The sequence below is a fragment of the Castor canadensis genome, chromosome 2 (assembly GCF_047511655.1).
Source record: "Castor canadensis chromosome 2, mCasCan1.hap1v2, whole genome shotgun sequence".
In the NCBI taxonomy this organism is placed as follows: Eukaryota; Metazoa; Chordata; class Mammalia; order Rodentia; family Castoridae; genus Castor; species Castor canadensis.
The window spans coordinates 163,198,929-163,216,367 of record NC_133387.1 but is presented as its reverse complement, the minus strand read 5'-3'; the positions used below and the strand labels follow the sequence as shown (position 1 = coordinate 163,216,367).

Below are 17,439 nucleotides of genomic sequence, written 5' to 3'. Positions count from 1 at the left end.
ATGTGTATGCAAATATTCCAAAATCCAAAAATATCTGAAATCTGAAACATTTCTGGTCCATAGCATTTTGAATAAGGGATCTTCAACCTGTATAATAATTTTCTCAAAATAATGCATTGAACTATAAAACAAAACAAATAGGAAAAAAATACTCTTCTAACTTGCCTCTATTTTGAAAAGGTGAGAAAAAAGAACTCTTGGTGGGGAGTGAGAAGACACAGGTTCTTGGTGTAGCTGGGGTATGATCCTCAACAAACCAGTGAATCCCCAGTTTCAGTTTGCTCCGGGCCAGAACTCCAGAGCACACAAGGTAACTGCAATGCCAACCTGACCACTCCCTAGGGCAGACCACCCGAACACCATTCAATATACCTGCAATAGCAAGGAGGCAGAAAGAAGACTACCTCTAATAATGGTACTGGTCTAGGTTGGGCTGGCCTCAGCTTCACACCTGTCACACAAGGACCCCTCACAGGTTGTTGTAAGGTTTAGCTGAGTTAATATGTGCAAAAACACTGATGAGCATGCTTGACATTCAGTAAATCCAGCAATTAGGATCACTGTGAAACATTTCATCTGAGTAACATAATTCAGTGCAGTTGTGCATCAGGACAGCTTTAGCCAATTATAAGAATTATCCTGCAACAAGAAAGCTTTTTCCTACTCCAGAAGATACATAGCAATTGTAGGCTAGAGCTAAGAGAAACCAGTTCATTCAAATTAGTTACTTACTCTCCGGGGTGCTGATTGCCCGCATGTGGTTGATGGCACCATCAGACTCTTGCTCCAAGCTATAGGAAGTTGCTAGTATAGAACGGAAAACAGTATCACAGAACAAAATAATAAAAGAGAAAGCACAAGATATAGATGATAAAGCTGAAGCTCCCAGCGTTTAAAGTGTTCTTACAAAGAGGCAATTCAGAAAGCAACACAAAAAAAATTATAAACCCCAGGGAAAATGTTCATTCCAACTAGGATTCAAGGAAATTAAATTAAAACCATACCATTTTTTAGTTTATAAAACTCAGCAAAGATGATGGAAAATGGTTAAAAAAAACCAAACCAAAAAAAAAACCAACACTGAATAATGGACACTACTCAGGTTTTTAAATATTCATAGCCTCTAATCACTGCAAATAATCTTAACTAGAAGAAACACACAGGGCAATATGTGCAAGGATAGTACTGTGACATTATACCAAAAAAACTGAAAAGTAATAGGTTAGAAATAAAATTTTGGTACTCCTATAAGAAGGAATGCTATAAAACCACTGGGAGAAAAATTTTGAAAGTTTATGGGAAAATTTTCACTGTTTATCATTTCAGGTATGTGCAGGGAAGCGGGTTATACAACATCGCACACTAAGACCACAATCTGTAAATAAACAAAACATAACGTGTATATGAGGAGTGGAAAGACTAGAAGAATAAGCACCTTACTATGATGGATATTTTATATTTTACTCCATTAATCAAATCTTTTAGTATAGCTATGCACTGTTTTCTTACCTATAATCCTAAAACTCCAATTAATGTTATTTGTTTTAAAGATAAGAAAACAGAAAGCGCTGGGCACTGGTAGCTTGTGCCTGTAATCCTAGCTGCTCAGGAGGCAGAGATCAGGAGGATCATGGTTCGAAGCCAGTCTGGGCAAATAGTTCCATGAGACTCTATCTTGAAAAAACCATCACAAAAAAGGGCTGGTGGAGTGGCTCAAGGTGTAGGTCCTGAGTTCAAACCCAAGTACCACAAAAAAAAAGAAAGCATTAAGAAATGAGAAGGAGACATGCTCTTTTTTGTAAGCTGCATGTTCTCCCTAAATTTAGCACCAATGTTCATGCTTACCATGGCCTGCTTTCTTTGGGCTTCCAGAATTTAAAGTGAAGGGCAGTACTCCTGAGCTCTGGCTGCGGTGCCTACTCTTCGACTCCACAGCTTTCTTGACAGAATTCAGAATGGCAATAGTGCTCAGGGACATGGGCCTGTGGGGACAACATGCAGCCAGCACTGCAGAGGCAGCAGGAGACACTGCGACCCTTGCCTACTTCCTCATCCACCCTTTTCCCATTCTCCAACAGGAGGGTGTGTAGTAAGGCATCAGCAGACAGTGATGAGGCTCCCGCAGATGGCTGCTGAGGACAGGAGACACCTCTGAGAATACCAGGAGAGACTCAGCCCGCCACTACCTCAGTAGGCTTCCTACCTGGCATTGGGGATTAACATCTTCAGAGGGCCAGGCTCCGGTGTAAAAGGCAAAGCTGGCTGGTAGCCAGTGCTGGGTTTAGGTGTTACAGCTAGACCCACAGCTGGGGACACAGTGGCATTTTCTTGGCTAGCAAGAGCTGGCATTACTTCCAAGCCAGGAGCAACCTGTTACAGAAGATGAATGGACTCTTCACATGCTATGAACAAGTCCCTGCATATAATCTATTTTAAGCCAGATTAGCCCTGGGCAAGTACAACTTTCTCTTCAAAACACAGCTATCAGGAAAATGCTACACACAGATGCTGTGGCAAGTCTGTCTTCACTGCTTTTTAATGCAGCAGATCCGTCTGGATTTCTTAGGCAATGAGGACATCATGCTTCTCATGTGAGCAGCAGAAACACCTTCAGGGACAATATGCTCTCAAGAGGGGCAGCTATGAGAAAAACCATGACAAACTAAAACAGCAGGCAGGCCGAGTAGTGGGTGGCCACTGTAATTAAAGACCAGCTGCCCTCTGCCAGTGTGCCTCTGGGTACTCATACATTTCTCCCAACTACTACCGAACTATCCAGGCAATACCCCATGACAGGGACCGTGGAAAGGAAGGCCTTGAACTGCCAGTGTCTAGCACATGTAACTGATGAATGGTATGGGCCAGCAAGCTGCAAGTCTAAGACCCAACTCTGAGTGACCTCTGACTACTTGTGGATTTTGAAGAATGCTGGGAAAACTGACAGCAGAGAGCAGACTGGACAGTTGGTCAGCCTAAGGCGGGCCTCCCCTACCTGAATGGCTTGAGTACTATCACCACTGTCAGCTGCTCTGTTCACATCAGCCTGCTTTGCCAGCTCTTGCTCCTGGGCCAGCTGTTCATTGTACTTCTTTATGTCGTACTCCAGTTCAGATGCCAGTTGTTTATCAACTGCAAAAAAGTCCTTGATTTCATCTCGGTAGTCCTGCATCACCTCCTGAAACAGAGCCAGAGACATTCTTCAGTGTTTCTTGAATAAAGAAGTAAGTCCTCACTGAACATGGAGGTATATACCTGCAATGCCAGCACTTAGGCAGAGGCAGGTGGAACACAAGTTCTGTGCCAGCCTGGGTTACATAGCAAGAACCTATCAAAGAATCAAAGAAGGGAGAAATGGAGAAAGAGAGAGAAAGGGAGGGATAAAGAAAGAAGGAAAAAAGGAAATAACTCTCCAAGCAACTTGATAAATAATAGGAACAGTGAGATTTGTATTTCTGAGATCAGACTACAGAATATTCCTATTACATAAACAAGTGCTTAGAATAATGGCATTTTTTCCCAAGAAAGTACCAACCATACAAACAGGTGACCATGATATAAGGTTTTAACTAACAGTTCTGATCCCTCAAGAAGTTTCCTGTCTATCTGCCAGGTTCCCTGTAGAAGAAAGACATGGTCCTTGCCTCAGACAGGCCCCTGTAGCAGATCCTAGGAGGCAGCCTAACCTAGAAGCTGCTGTCTGTTTACATTAGCCCCACTGGTGCCCAGGGGATCATAAATAAGCCCTAATCCCATATTTTTGTCTTCTGAAGATTTTACAGAAAACCCTTCATCACATTTGGCCAAGAACATTCTCAGGTCTTAAGGAGGGCTACCAGAAACAAGGTCTCTTGGCTAAGAGAAAGAGACTTTTATCTGACAGTGTTAGAGAGGAAAAAGATATGCTGCAGTTCCCAGTAGGAGGAAAGCCCCTACACAGAGAAGGAAGTCCATTGGTGACAACAGCCACCACCATGGGGCTCTGCAGGTAAGTCACTCCACTGCTGAGCACAGCACCTGGCATCCTCGGTTGCACGCTCACACACAGAAGCAATGCTAGTTGCGCAAGTGCTTATGTGTTTTAGGATCTAACCATTTTCATTTTTCCCCACTCTGAGGTTTAACACAGTTTGGACAATAAAAATCTAAGAATAATTGCAAGTTTTCATGTTTTTCCATACATTGAGCTCATCTTTCCTACCTGATCTTCCTTAGGGTACAAGCTATTTGAAAAATTATATTCAGTGCAATTTTTTGCAGCCTTTTTGGAGGGAAAAATATATAATGTGAACAGAGAAATAACTCTTCTAAGGGAAAGGAAATCTTGTATCATTCCCTTTTGAGAGATTCTGTCAAAGGTCTGAGGCCTTGCTTAGGCCTGCTCTGCAAGCAAACATTTCCCGGTGTCACTGAGACTGAGCCTTCTCCTGGCCTCCTGATTCATGAACAGTAACTGTAGCCCTGGGATGGTAGCTGCGTCAGGGTCTTGACTTCCTGACCACATCCATCTCAAACAGAAAGTGTGAAAGGCAACCATCCCACTAGTAACATGATGACCACATTTCACTTCATCCTTTAAGAGGATGGAGTGTAATGATGAGTTTGTCCTTGACTTGGCAGAGAAAGTCTTTGATATGAAGCCTCATCCCAAGAAGAGACAGAAACACAAAGACTCAGACACACACACACACAATATGCTAGGTAATATGAGTCAGGCTTCACAAATAGCTGCCCAAGAAAGGGAAGGGGCAACTTCAGCGGTACCTCTGGTAAAAATCCCTGCCTTCTCCTCAGCAGTTATAGGGCAGCCTAACAGGTGTACCTATAATTAAACCCCTGTAAGTAAATATTACAGTTTCTGAGTTCTTATCACTCACTGTCTATCTACACTGGTAGAAGACCCTGAGTAATGAGTTTGGGATGGGGGATGGGGTGGAGGTGGGGGTAGAGCGACACAATCTAAAAACGCAAGCTCATTTACCCGGAGATAGTTCATGAGTTCCCGCAAAGCTGGGATCTTATTCTTCTCCAGCACCGTCTTCAGGGAGATGATAATTGGAATAATATTTTCTATGAAGTTCCTCTTTTGAACCTGTAGAAATGCAAACAAAAGCATGGTTTAGATGTACAAACTTCTGAAAGGCAAAAGCTTTTCCTTGATCCAGTTCTGTTGGTATAGCCAATCTAGCACACATAAAAGTTTCTTTCTGAATTTTGATTATGATACTCGGAGTGTATAGGACATACAGATTTTCTTCTCAAGATTTTGTAAGCATCACTGGAAAACTCAGTAGGATGTGGATAAATACTACTCATACATCCTAAATGAGAAAAAGGAGTAAGAAATATATTGGATTACTTAACAAAAAGCTCCCAGTCTACACACATCTCCTCATGGACCCTTGGCTCTGGCTTCACATTCAGTCCTTCTGTGAAATATCCTCCCCTTTGCAGTGAAAACTCACTCACTCTTGCTATCCAAAGAGGCATTTTATAATAGTGTAGGTGAAATGACAATGGCTTAAAAGTGGCTAAGATAAAGATGGCCAGCTCTATATGTGTGTGTGTGTATGCATCTTTGTATGTGTGTCTCTTTTCATATGTACTTCAACTTTGCACACATTTTAAAAGTGCTACAAGCCAGATGAGGTAGTGCACACCTATAATCCCAGCACTTGGGAAGCTGAGATGGAAGGATTGAGTGTTTGAAGCCAGCCTGAGCTACATAATGAGACACACTATTTCAAAGAAAAAAATTAAATTATCAGTAACTCAGATATTTTGTAATAAACCTCTCAGAATTAAAAATAATTCATTATCGTATGCATATGTCAGATTTATCTTTCTGACCCTGAAAAGTACTTTTTTCCTCAAATTTAATAATATCATTCTTGCTTATCCACCACTCATTTCTAAAGAGTCTTATCAGGCAGAAAAATAAGCAATTTAATAAACAGAAACATGAGCAGATGATAAGTTTAGGAACAGTCATAAAAGGTGGCCTCAATGCATTCATTCAACAAGCATTAATTACCAAGACCTCTTTATCCCAGACACAACATTAACCTCTGGGGATACAGAAATGAAGTCAAGAACTCCTGCTCTCAAGTTGCTTCTGGAGCAGTGTGTGTGTGTTGTGGTAAGTGCATGACGTGGCAAGTGGTAGGGGTTAAGGCACTTATGTATGGAGGAGGAATACCCAGGAAGAAGCAGGTAGACTGGAATGTGCACTTAGGATGCGTGGGTATCAGGGAGGGTGGGCAGAGAGGGTGCTGCAGACAGAAGAACCAGTGTTAAAGTGGAGTGGGAGAGTACACAGCACATCTCAGCTCTGAGGACCAGTGCAATGAGAGGCAAAGAGGAAGGAAAGAAAGGGCCAGGGTGGGGACAGGCATATTAAGCTTGTATGTCTTAGAGGAAAATGGGTTTTATTCAGAATATGGCAGGACACCACCAACATACTCTTTAAAGGCATAACATTCACACAATAAATTTACCCATCTTAAGAGAATAGTCCCATTAGCTTTGATGGAAGAATTTGCTGAATAACCAATACCAAAAATTACCTACAATCCATCACCCCAGTATGTTCCCTGTTGCCCCTTGCAGTCAATCTGCCTCTAGTTTATTTTAAAGAGAATAAGATGATCGCGTTTGTACCTAAAAAGGATTGCTCTGAGCTGGGCATGGTGGTGCTTGCCTGAAATCCCAGCACTCAGAAAGCTGAAGCAGGAGAATTATGAGTTTGAGGCCAGCCTGTGCTACATAGTGAGTTCCAGTCCAGCCTGGGCTATGGCGAGATGCTATCTCAAAAACAAAACAAAAAACCTGTTCTGTAACAAGTTGGTGCATGGCCTGCAAGAGAGGAATCTAGAGACAGAAGGGTGTTATGGGAACTGTTGGAAATGGCATAGGACTTTAAAAAAGTCAGAACCAGTGGAAATGAAAAAAGTAATGTGAACTAAAATGCTCAGGATGTCAGGGCAAACTGGATGTGATCAGTCTTTGGGATCAAAACCCTTCAGGTTCAGGTGGGAAGTACAAACCAGCCATCCACACTAGGCACAGTAACACTGGACCTGCTGAGAATGATGGCGATGAGGCCCTTTCCCAGTCACTTGATTGCAAATCCGGTATTTCTGGTCAAAGAAAGCACATGGCTAGTATGCCAGACCTCTGTTTTGCTGTAGCACAAATTATCCAAAAGGGATCTTTGTGCTAATTGGAATAAAATAGAAGCAGCAGCAGGAAGAAGAGATTAAATTCAGTTTTGAGAGTAAGGCTGAGGCACCATGGTTCATCCAGGTAGGCAAGCAGAAGCATGCTTAGGCTCACCACCACCTGGGCAAGAGTTAAACCACTGGTAAGAATGACCCCCCACAATCCAAGTATACCTCCATAACTGTGGGAAAGCACAGTGCTGCGGCAGGTCCACTGACGGAGAACTGGCATACACACCTGTGAGATGAGCTTTATCTGGGCTTCCTGCATGACCACATTTGCCAAAGCCATGTCATCTTCTTCCATAAGGAGATCCTTGTATGGTTTAGCTCTCATTGCCAAAAGTTTGATCTCCTTTGAGCTGAGGACTGCAAACGTGTCTGAGAGTAATTCACTAGCTTCCATGTCCAGGGGTAGAATGCCATCGGCAAAGCAGGCTGAAGGAGAGCACAGGAGACCAGTTTCTGAGAAACACCTCAGCCAAGAGGGGAAGGAAATCCACAGGGCTGTGAGACACCCAGGACTGTGACAGGGGCCTGCAAGGGGGCTCTGCACAGGGCATGGCTGTGATGCTAAAGGACAGAAGATAGATCTTCCTGTAGTATCACATCCCACCTACTCTATGCTGCTGCCATCAACACAGCATTTCATTTTTAAACACACATTTACCCCAAACACGCCATACCTACCCAAAATACTAAGGCAGATTTTCGAAGTGATATTAAATCGCTGCTCATCTGTAAAGTGCTCTAGAAGAAACTTGTAGATCTTCATTCGCCTCTCCTTGTTTGCCTTTCCCTTCAGTGAAAACAGCCGTTTCTCTCTGTGGCACAGTGGGACAGTCTTACCACATTATGTGAGCACAGGTGACAATGGTTTGTACAGCATTGTAACAGTATCCTAAAGACTGAGTGCCAAAGGACACTGAAGAGATTACACTCTATCCTCACAACTGAATCTCCTTACATTGTCCTGCCATGGAAAGTAAGCATCACCACAATAAATACCCAGGTGAGGGTCAGTGTCCATGCTCTGCATACAAAACACCCCAACATCTCCTACCTCTGTGTCTGAAGCAGCCAGCACCTTTCAAGCCTCAGCCCAACTCTTACCAAGAGACAGAGACCACATCAGCTGCTCCACTGACCTCTCTGACTGGGGAAATTTGTTATACTTCTCATGCTTCTCATAGTTGTTGAAGTGGAATATACACTCAATGAAGTGCTGGAAGAACATGACAGGGTTCCTTTTCAGTAGCAGGTGTGCCAGGCAAAACTCCCCAAAGCTGCAAAAAGGGAAGAGACAAAAGCAGGAGACCCACTTGCTATTCCAAACAGCAAAACTTAGAAAAGAACAGTAAACAAAGGATTCTAAATCTATCCCAATAAACAGCTTCCTCACATCAAGGCACAGAAGAAATTCTACTTGTCTTGTCTGTCCCTGCTCAATGCTTCCTTTTTGAAGCCAAGGTCAGTGCAAATGCTTTTCTATCAGTTTCCTCTCAAAATTCTAACAGGTACTACCTTCCACTACACTTCTGATGGGAAAAACAACCTACCAACCTTTCCAAACCACTTCAAGCAGATGCCAGTGGCCCTTAATGTTTACGCAATGACAGTGGTCACCTGAATACCTGGCCCTCATACTCCAACATCAAAGTGATGTCCACAATAATAAACAAAAGCCAATTTTAATGCCTAAAATTTTTTTTTCCAGAGTGGAGATTTAACAATAAGAACTTTATAGTTTGGGCCAGTAAGACAAGTACCCTCCACAGGATGACTGGCCCTCACTGAGTTTTGGAATCACCAGCAAACCCTGGGCACTATCCTTCCACATAGGCCCCAAACCTTTCTTTTTTGGTATTGAGGGTTGAACTTGGGACCATGAGCTGGCTAGGCAGGCACTCTTAACTAATTGATCCACATTCTCAGTCCTTTTGCTTTGGTTATTTTTGAGATAGGGTCTCATTTTATGCCTGGGCCAGCCTGGACCCATCCAATTTACGCCTCCCATGTAGTTGGGATGACAGGTGCACACCACCACATCCAGCTTTTATTGGCTGAGATGGGGTCTCATGAACTTGTGGCCTGGGCTGGCCTTAAACCACAATTCTCCCCATCTCTGCTTCCCAAGTAGCCCTGTGTGTGTGTGTGTGTGTGTGTGTGTGTGTGTATGATAAACTGCGCATCATCAGATGAAGTTCTTTCTAAACAAGTTACTTTGGCAAATAATCTGTGACCAGAATGGGAAAAGCATTAAGTAAACAAAAAGCATTCCCCAAAGAAACAATAAGAATTTAGCTTCTGATTAGGAGCATGGTTGAAATGGTAGAGCAACTTCCTAGCAACCATAAGGCCTTAAGTTCAAACCCCAGTACACCAAAATAGAATTTAGCTCCTAAAAAAAAATTTAGTATATATATTTTTTGCAGCACTGGATTTGAACTCAGGGCCTCAGGCTTGCTAGGCAGATGCTCCTATCGCTTGAGCCACTTCACTAGCCCTACTGTGATCTTTCATATGGCTATTCTACTATGGTCTAGTATTTTCCACCTCTACCTGAACTTTCTCCTTAGATCTGAATTCATATACGTGGAAATGTAAAAACAGAATCTAATAATTTTTCTGCAAGAAGAGGGGCTGCTCTAATCTTTAAGTTGAAGCCAAATGCTAATCTTCTCAAAGTCCTGGCCACAAATCCAGACCAGGAGAGGTAAGTGACAGGCAGGATACTGTAGAGTCCGTGTCCTCGTGGAAACTATACAACTAAATTCAACAGTAACATAAACTATCCCAAGATTCCTGTGCTCAAGGCTGAAATCTGAGTCACAGAGTTTTCCAGCATGAGATGCCAGAAGTTATAGGCACAGCCCAGCGTCCAGGTCTAATCTTGCTGTTATCTACTGGGACTTTTTAAAAGGGCAAGTGGCAGTCTTGACTGGAAAGACTCCTACCTGCTTGAGTTTGATAAACTAGAGAGGAGGGACTATTTTGTTTCTTGTTAGTCTACTGAAAGTTAAATTAACTTTCCAAAGTAATACTTCCTATCACATTCCTTTAGCATCAGGAGGCCGCACACTGTCCAGGTACCTGGAAGAGAAACTTCGATGGCTACACAGAAAGCTTTTAGCAAGGTAAGGACTCAGTCAACAGCCTTCCCCAGCCTCTCCACATCCCTTGGGACAAGTACTAAGGACCAGACATAATCACATCATCAACTCAGGGATACTGTCTAGAGATGTGGAGCAACATTCATTAATTGTGTCACATGGAAAACAAAGTTAAGACCAAGAAAATTTGAGTGATAGTAACCTCATAAAAGAAAATTATTATTCTCTTACTAGGAATTGAAACTCAGGATTCAAAGAACCCAATGTGGTAATGATGTTCATTTTCATTTTGGCTTTAGTAGAAAACAAAAATCTTACTTCTTTCAGGTTTCTTCCCAAGTTAAATGGCATTCAGAAACTCAATTCAGAAGCTCACTGTCACTGGACTCCTAGTCCTGATCTGGCCGGTTCCTCTCCATTCTAGATTCCAACATGACTCAAGAGTGTCTTCGGTGCTCATATATAGGAGCTCATTTGCCACCCTAACCTTCCATTTTCCCAACTGCATTGCCTCCAGTGACCCGACACTGCACTCTGTGTCACCACACCACTGTCATGTCCTGTGCTACATCACTACACAGGACATCAGAGCACACTGGCTATCCTCCTAGCTGTTCAACTGTCCCACCTATCCTACTTGCTCTGCAACTTCACTGAGTTCTCTAGGTAGCTGAGCACTTCCTTTTTCTCTCAAAACAAGCCATCTTTGTCTTGTCTCCCTCTTCTTTCTCAATGGTACTTTGTATTCGTCACTTTCTAGCCTTGAACTCTTCTAGTCCTGGCCTTCTTGCACTTGCAGCAATGGCCCAGGTACACTCTGCTTGTTTCTTGGGTATCACTGGACTACAAGGCCACCACCTAGTGGGCAGAGGAGGAAATGTGTCATATGATTTTGTAGCCGCAAATTTTGAATTTATATGACCAATTAAAATTGCTACACAGGGTTAGAATGTACCTCAGTGGTAGTTTACCTAGCATGTACAAGGCCCTGGGTTAGAGCCCCAGTGGTGTTAAAAATAAATAAATAAATGCCCATGCCAGAGTCTTCAGGAAATCTAGCAGAACCAAAAGTAAATTCAATAGACTGCTACTCTAGTCTCTGTAAAGTTGCACTGGCAGCTACATATGGGAAAAATTAATATACTTGACATAAACAGACAGGCCTGGTCTTTGGCCTAAAAATTGGGAAACAGATTAACTTAAAATTATAGTTAACACACGTAGTCACCGGCTTTTCAAAGTGGAAAACCCTGGTTCACATTTGAACCATGGTTTAAACAAGCCTAGAATGCAGAGATAGAATTGAAAGATTTAAGAGAGTGTTAAAATGCTAGAAGAGGTGCTAATAATCTTACATAGTAAAGTCTCTTGTTATCCGTCCTCATTTCTTTCTGATTGATGCTCTATGTTCATGGCTTCTACATACATTTTATGTACTAATCAATGATTTTCTTTAAAGATACTCTTTTAAATTTTTTATTAAAAATTTTTTAACCAAGGGCTGGAGGAGCGGCTCAAGCGGTAAGAGTACCTGCCATGCAAGTGTGAGGCCCTGAGTTCAAATCCCAGTGCCGCCAAAAAAAAATTTTTTTTGACCAATACATAAAAATTGTATATTTATGGGGAACTGTGTAATGCTTCAACACATGTATATATTGTGTAGTGTTTAAATTGGGTTAAACATATTGTGTCTTTTTAATATGTTCACACAGGAGCTAACAAAAGTGGGGGGAAATGAGGAAACACAGGTTAAACAGTTCACCTTCCATCTCTGGCTCATCATCTGAAAGCATTCCAAAAACTTCAAATTATGCCTGGTCCTGGGCTACTACTTACTGTGCAGAGCACAGCCACTGGTCAATGTCCGGAAACAGAGGAGAAGTAGGAGGGAGTGGCACAGCTAATGCCTCCCTTTCCCAATTAAACAAACAGAAAGAAAAACTGACAGCCTAGATATTTATTTCTGGCTCTAGACAGTACTAATTAGGATTAGAATGTTAACCGTCTACCACACTTTGTTATATGAAATATTCTTCTTTGGAAAATTATACCCAGAGAAAACTAAGCAGAAATTCTTCCATGGAACTCAGACTACATTACTGGAGACCATATTCAGAACCAGAGGGACCCATTATTTTAAGCTATTTATAGTTAATGAACTCTACAAAGACCTTTTGCCCACTGTGGTAGCTTTTCTATGACATTCAACATTCTAGTTTCCAACTGCACAATCACTTTGAAAATTATTCATAGGAAATAAACTCTCCAGGTCACTTCTTAATCCCTTGAAAACAAAGCTTTAAAAAATGATATAAGGGACAAGGCATGGTGGTGCATACCTGTAATCCCAGCTATTTGGGCAAGGAGGCAGGATTGTGAGTTTGAGGCAAAGACAGCCTGGGTTAACCTCAAACTCACAATCCTGCCTCCTTGCCCAAATAGGACCTGTTTCAAAAGCAAAATAAAAACAGAAGCGCTTGGGGTGTAGCTCAAGTAGACTAGCATGTGCAAGGCTCTGAGTTCAATCTCCAGTACTGCAAGAAGGAAAGAGAAGGGCAGAGAAGGGGAAGGGAGGGGAGGAGAGCAGAGGTAAGGAAAGAACTTCTTTACAATTAATTTCTGCACTTAAAAGAAAGTCAGAACTCTTTATAAAAACTAACATTTTGTTGGCTAGAAGTCAACGTGGTTAAGTCAACAATTAAGGGTTTCTATCTTGTACAGTTTGACATGACAAAGACAGGGACTGTTCTTTGTTATGCTTTCAGGTAGAATAAACAATGACAGATGTGGTCAATGCTAAAATTATTTAATGATGAATCTGGTGATGTTTTGCTTTTAACTTGAAAATAAAACAAAGATTTGTTATATAGTTTAGTATTTTGAAAATCTACTCATTTTTCTGCCAACTATCAAAAGCTCAATAAATCTCAAGTAATTCAGCCTCGGGCCAGTCTGAAAGAAAAGAAATCTCATGTACACCAGAAATCAGATAAGTTGTTCAGTTGTCTGAGATTAGAGGGAAAGACCTACCTGGCAATGTCTGGGTGTGAGTCTATCAGAGTGCTGACAAATCGAAAGAACAGCGAGCCCTTCCATTTCACAAACTCTTCCTATACAAAGAGAAACCAGCACACTGAGGGATGAGTTTTAGTTGGCAAACCTTAAACACATCCAGTCACACAGCCACGTGTCCACTTTGCTTTGCATACCCTCACACCTCCTGGCTCTTGGTCTGTTTAGGACACAGGAGCTCAGTTTGGTAGCACTCACTTCCCAACCATCTTGAAAGCATGTGGAGGAATATGTGGGCAGAATGTTATCAAACCTTCTAATGTAGTAGGAAAAAGACTCAAATCACATGGTTTTAATGAGATGGAGGCATTGGTGTTTCTGTTAGGTACACAACGTGTGAGAAGAACAAATGAACATATGAGAATAGACAACTTAGTGAATGTCGTTTTTAGAAATCAGATTATTTCCTCCTCACTACAGGCCAATCACATGTTCTCAGTGTACTCTGTAGAGCTCTGCAGTTCACTACGTTCTTTCACATACTGAAATACCTCACTGGACCCTGACAGCAAAACTGAGACAGCCCAGGATGAATACGATCCTCATTTTACAAAAGGAGAAGTTAAGTCTGAGAAACATGGACTTGTTAAAGTCAAGAATGACAGAATTAGAACTCAAACCATTTGTCTACTTGACGTGCTTTTCTCTGTATGGTGTTTATCTGTGCCAAAGTGCAACTTATATTGCTTAAAGGGATGTCAACACCCCAAAGGATCTGTTTAAAAGGCTGTACTGAACATTAGAAGAGTGATATTCTAAACCAGAGATGAGACTAATTATTTTTGGATTCTACTACAAAGTAAGCCCATTTCCTATACTAACTGAATCTTCCCTGAAATCAGAAGTAGCGGTAGAGTGGAAAAGGATAGACTAATTCTCACGCACCTGTAAGAGGTTGGTAAGCAAGATGAGTGTCTGCTTTCGGATAAATGGGTCTGAGTCCTTCAGACAAATGGAGATGTTTGGGATATACTTGTCCACCATGACAGTGTAGCGGATACAAAGATCGCACATCACAATGATGACATTGTTGCGGACGGCCACATCTTCACACACCTCGAGCTCTCGCACAAGGGCCGGGATGCTCTTCTTCGCAAGGTCCTCATTCTGTAAACACAACTTCCCTGTCCCAGAAGAGAGGAAGATGCTTGGATTCGATTCTCTGGGTTTTATTGAAAATTAAAACACCATGCCCATAATTACAAGTAATAAAAAATGAAAGATGGACAAACCCATCTTAAATAGTAGGAAGTTCCAAATACCTTAAAGTTTCATCAGATACATGCTGTGGAATGTTCCTTTACATTAATAAAATTATCTCCTTTTTAAAGTTAGCATTTGAATTTTGTATTTATTTACCGGAAAATGACCAATAAAACCTTACAGATGATTCACTTCACTTTTCACTATACATATTTTTATATATACCTTCTAATGAATTTGAAATATGTTCTAGGTAAGCAGGAGCAAATGTCATCTCATTTATTTTATTTCTTGTTCACAGTTAGAGTTGCTGAATTTTGTTTGCATGTTTTGTGGCCTGGGGAATGTTTTGCTCTCATTTGCAGTTCTTAGACATTTTAAAAATAACCACGTGACAAAAAACATTCATAACTCCTATCTACCATAAAGTACACAATTACACTAAAGAAAAAATTTACAGTACAGAGGTCAGCGTTTTCAAAATTAACAATTTCAGTTCATGGACAAATGTGCTTATAGCACACCTGCCAGGTCTGGAAAGCATTAAATGAACCATCCCTGTAAGAATTCAACTTCAATTTCCATTCCCAGAACTCAGTAGTGTCTGGAGTACATTTCTTTTTTTTTTTTTTTTAATTTTTTTTATTGTTTTATTATTCATATGTGCATACAAGGCTTGGATCATTTCTCCCCCCTGCCCCTACCCCCTTCCTTATCACCCACTCCGCCCCCTCCCTCTCCCCCCACCCCCCTCAATACCCGGCAGAAACTATTTTGCCCTTATTTCTAATTTTGTTGTAGAGAGAGTATAAGCAATAATAGGAAGGAACAAGGGTTTTTGCTGGTTGAGATAAGGATAGCTATACAGGGCATTGACTCACATTGATTTCCTGTGCATGGGTGTTACCTTCTAGGTTAATTCTTTTTGATCTCACCTTTTCTCTAGTTCCTGGTCCCCTTTTTCTATTGGCCTCAGTTGCTTTTAAGGTATCTGCTTTAGTTTCTCTGCGTTAAGGGCAACAAATGCTAGCTAATTATTTTTTAGGGGTCTTACCTATCCTCACCCCTCCCTTGTGTGCTCTCGCTTTTATCATGTGCTCAAAGTCCAATCCCCTTGTTGTGTTTGCCCTTGATCTAATGTCCACATATGGGGGAGAACATACGATTTTTGGTCTTTTGGGCCAGGCTAACCTCACTCAGAATGATGTTCTCCAATTCCATCCATTTACCAGCGAATGATAACATTTCGTTCTTCTTCATGGCTGCATAAAATTCCACTGTGTATAGATACCACATTTTCTTAATCCATTCATCAGTGGTGGGGCATCTTGGCTGTTTCCATAACTTGGCTATTGTGAATAGTGCCGCAATAAACATGGATGTGCAGGTGCCTCTGGAGTAACCTGTGTCACAGTCTTTTGGGTATATCCCCAAGAGTGGTATTGCTGGATCAAATGGTAGATCGATGTCTAGCTTTTTAAGTAGCCTCCAAATTTTTTTCCAGAGTGGTTGTACTAGTTTACATTCCCACCAACAGTGTAAGAGGGTTCCTTTTTCCCCGCATCCTCGCCAACACCTGTTGTTGGTGGTGTTGCTAATGATGGCTATTCTAACAGGGGTGAGGTGTGGTTTTAATTTGCATTTCCTTTATTGCTAGAGATGGTGAGCATTTTTTCATGTGTTTTCTGGCCATTTGAATTTCTTCTTTTGAGAAAGTTCTGTTTAGTTCACATGCCCATTTCTTAATTGGTTCATTAGTTTTGGGAGAATTTAGTTTTTTAAGTTCCCTATATATTCTGGTTATCAGTCCTTTTAGAGTACATTTCTTAATAAACATACTTCATGGTGCTACATTGTGAATTTAAAAGAAAAAAATATATAGAACAGGTTTAATTGTTATAAATTAACATAATTCTACTAGAAAACAAAAGCTGCTTCCTATGGCATTCTGAGCCTCACAGTCTTGGTAACTACGGCCCCGAGGCTCTCACTGTGAGCACTGCCACTTCTACAGAGCTGGCAGGTCCCATCAGAACTAGAGCACATGGCACACGGCACACAGCACATGCCACATTCCCCACATGGCATCCTTACCTAGGGTGATGATGGCATGTGCTCTAATCTCGGAAGGCATTACAGAACCTCTGTTCTGGGAGGGCAGCTGAGTGCTTGGACCATCACTGGTACCTTGAGATGATGGTACTGCAGGGAAGAGGAAAGGGTTTACTGACAGTGCCTCAGTAGTCTACGCAGCCTTAAGACAGCACATGCAGCGTGACTTCGGGGCCTTACAGCGATCCACATCAGCAGAAACCAGAATGGACTGAATTAGCAGGAACACTCGCTTCTCAACTCTGGCTGGACACAGCTGAGCTACATCTCCTAAAGTGAAAATGTACTTCACCTGCAAAGAGAATTGGTTTTTCAGTAAAAATAAGGCAAAAGAAAATTAAACTCTAGAGTAACAACATGTCAATGGAATATTTTTTTCCTCCCAAACTACAAAAAATTACTATTTTGTTTCAGAAAAATAAATAGCTATTATAAAAATTCTGTAGCTACTTAGTGAAACTCATACAAAATTAGGGTGACCATACAATTTTATTATCTAAATCCAAAAGCTTCTGTGAGTAAATGGGGTGCTATTATAATTATGTTGTGACAAAAGGTGTAAACTAGAATAATCCTGGGTAAACTAGGGCATAGAACCATCTTCTTATAATACCATCACTGGAAAATACTGTTGTTGTTCTTGTTACTTAAGATAGGTTCTAGCTATGTAGTCCAAGCTGGCCTCAAACTTGTGATCCTTCTGCCTCTACTTCCTGAGTGCT

The 17,439-nt window shown here is 41.5% G+C and overlaps 1 protein-coding gene across 3 annotated transcripts in view; it reads right to left on the bottom strand.

The window, feature by feature from the left end:
- Ncapd3 (non-SMC condensin II complex subunit D3) overlaps positions 1 to 17,439 on the bottom strand; it is a 90,254-nt gene that overhangs the window by 4,136 nt on the left and 68,679 nt on the right. For all 3 annotated transcript variants that reach the window (XM_020183224.2, XM_020183226.2, XM_074066309.1), the window contains 12 exons: positions 16,898 to 17,009; positions 16,700 to 16,807; positions 14,288 to 14,526; positions 13,361 to 13,440; positions 8,366 to 8,503; positions 7,908 to 8,041; positions 7,456 to 7,655; positions 4,979 to 5,089; positions 2,993 to 3,175; positions 2,204 to 2,370; positions 1,846 to 1,982; positions 733 to 804 (listed from right to left, as the gene is read on the bottom strand). In XM_020183224.2, coding sequence (XP_020038813.2) covers positions 733 to 804; positions 1,846 to 1,982; positions 2,204 to 2,370; positions 2,993 to 3,175; positions 4,979 to 5,089; positions 7,456 to 7,655; positions 7,908 to 8,041; positions 8,366 to 8,503; positions 13,361 to 13,440; positions 14,288 to 14,526; positions 16,700 to 16,807; positions 16,898 to 17,009 — 1,681 coding nt within the window. The remainder of the gene's footprint in view (positions 1 to 732; positions 805 to 1,845; positions 1,983 to 2,203; positions 2,371 to 2,992; positions 3,176 to 4,978; positions 5,090 to 7,455; positions 7,656 to 7,907; positions 8,042 to 8,365; positions 8,504 to 13,360; positions 13,441 to 14,287; positions 14,527 to 16,699; positions 16,808 to 16,897; positions 17,010 to 17,439) is intronic.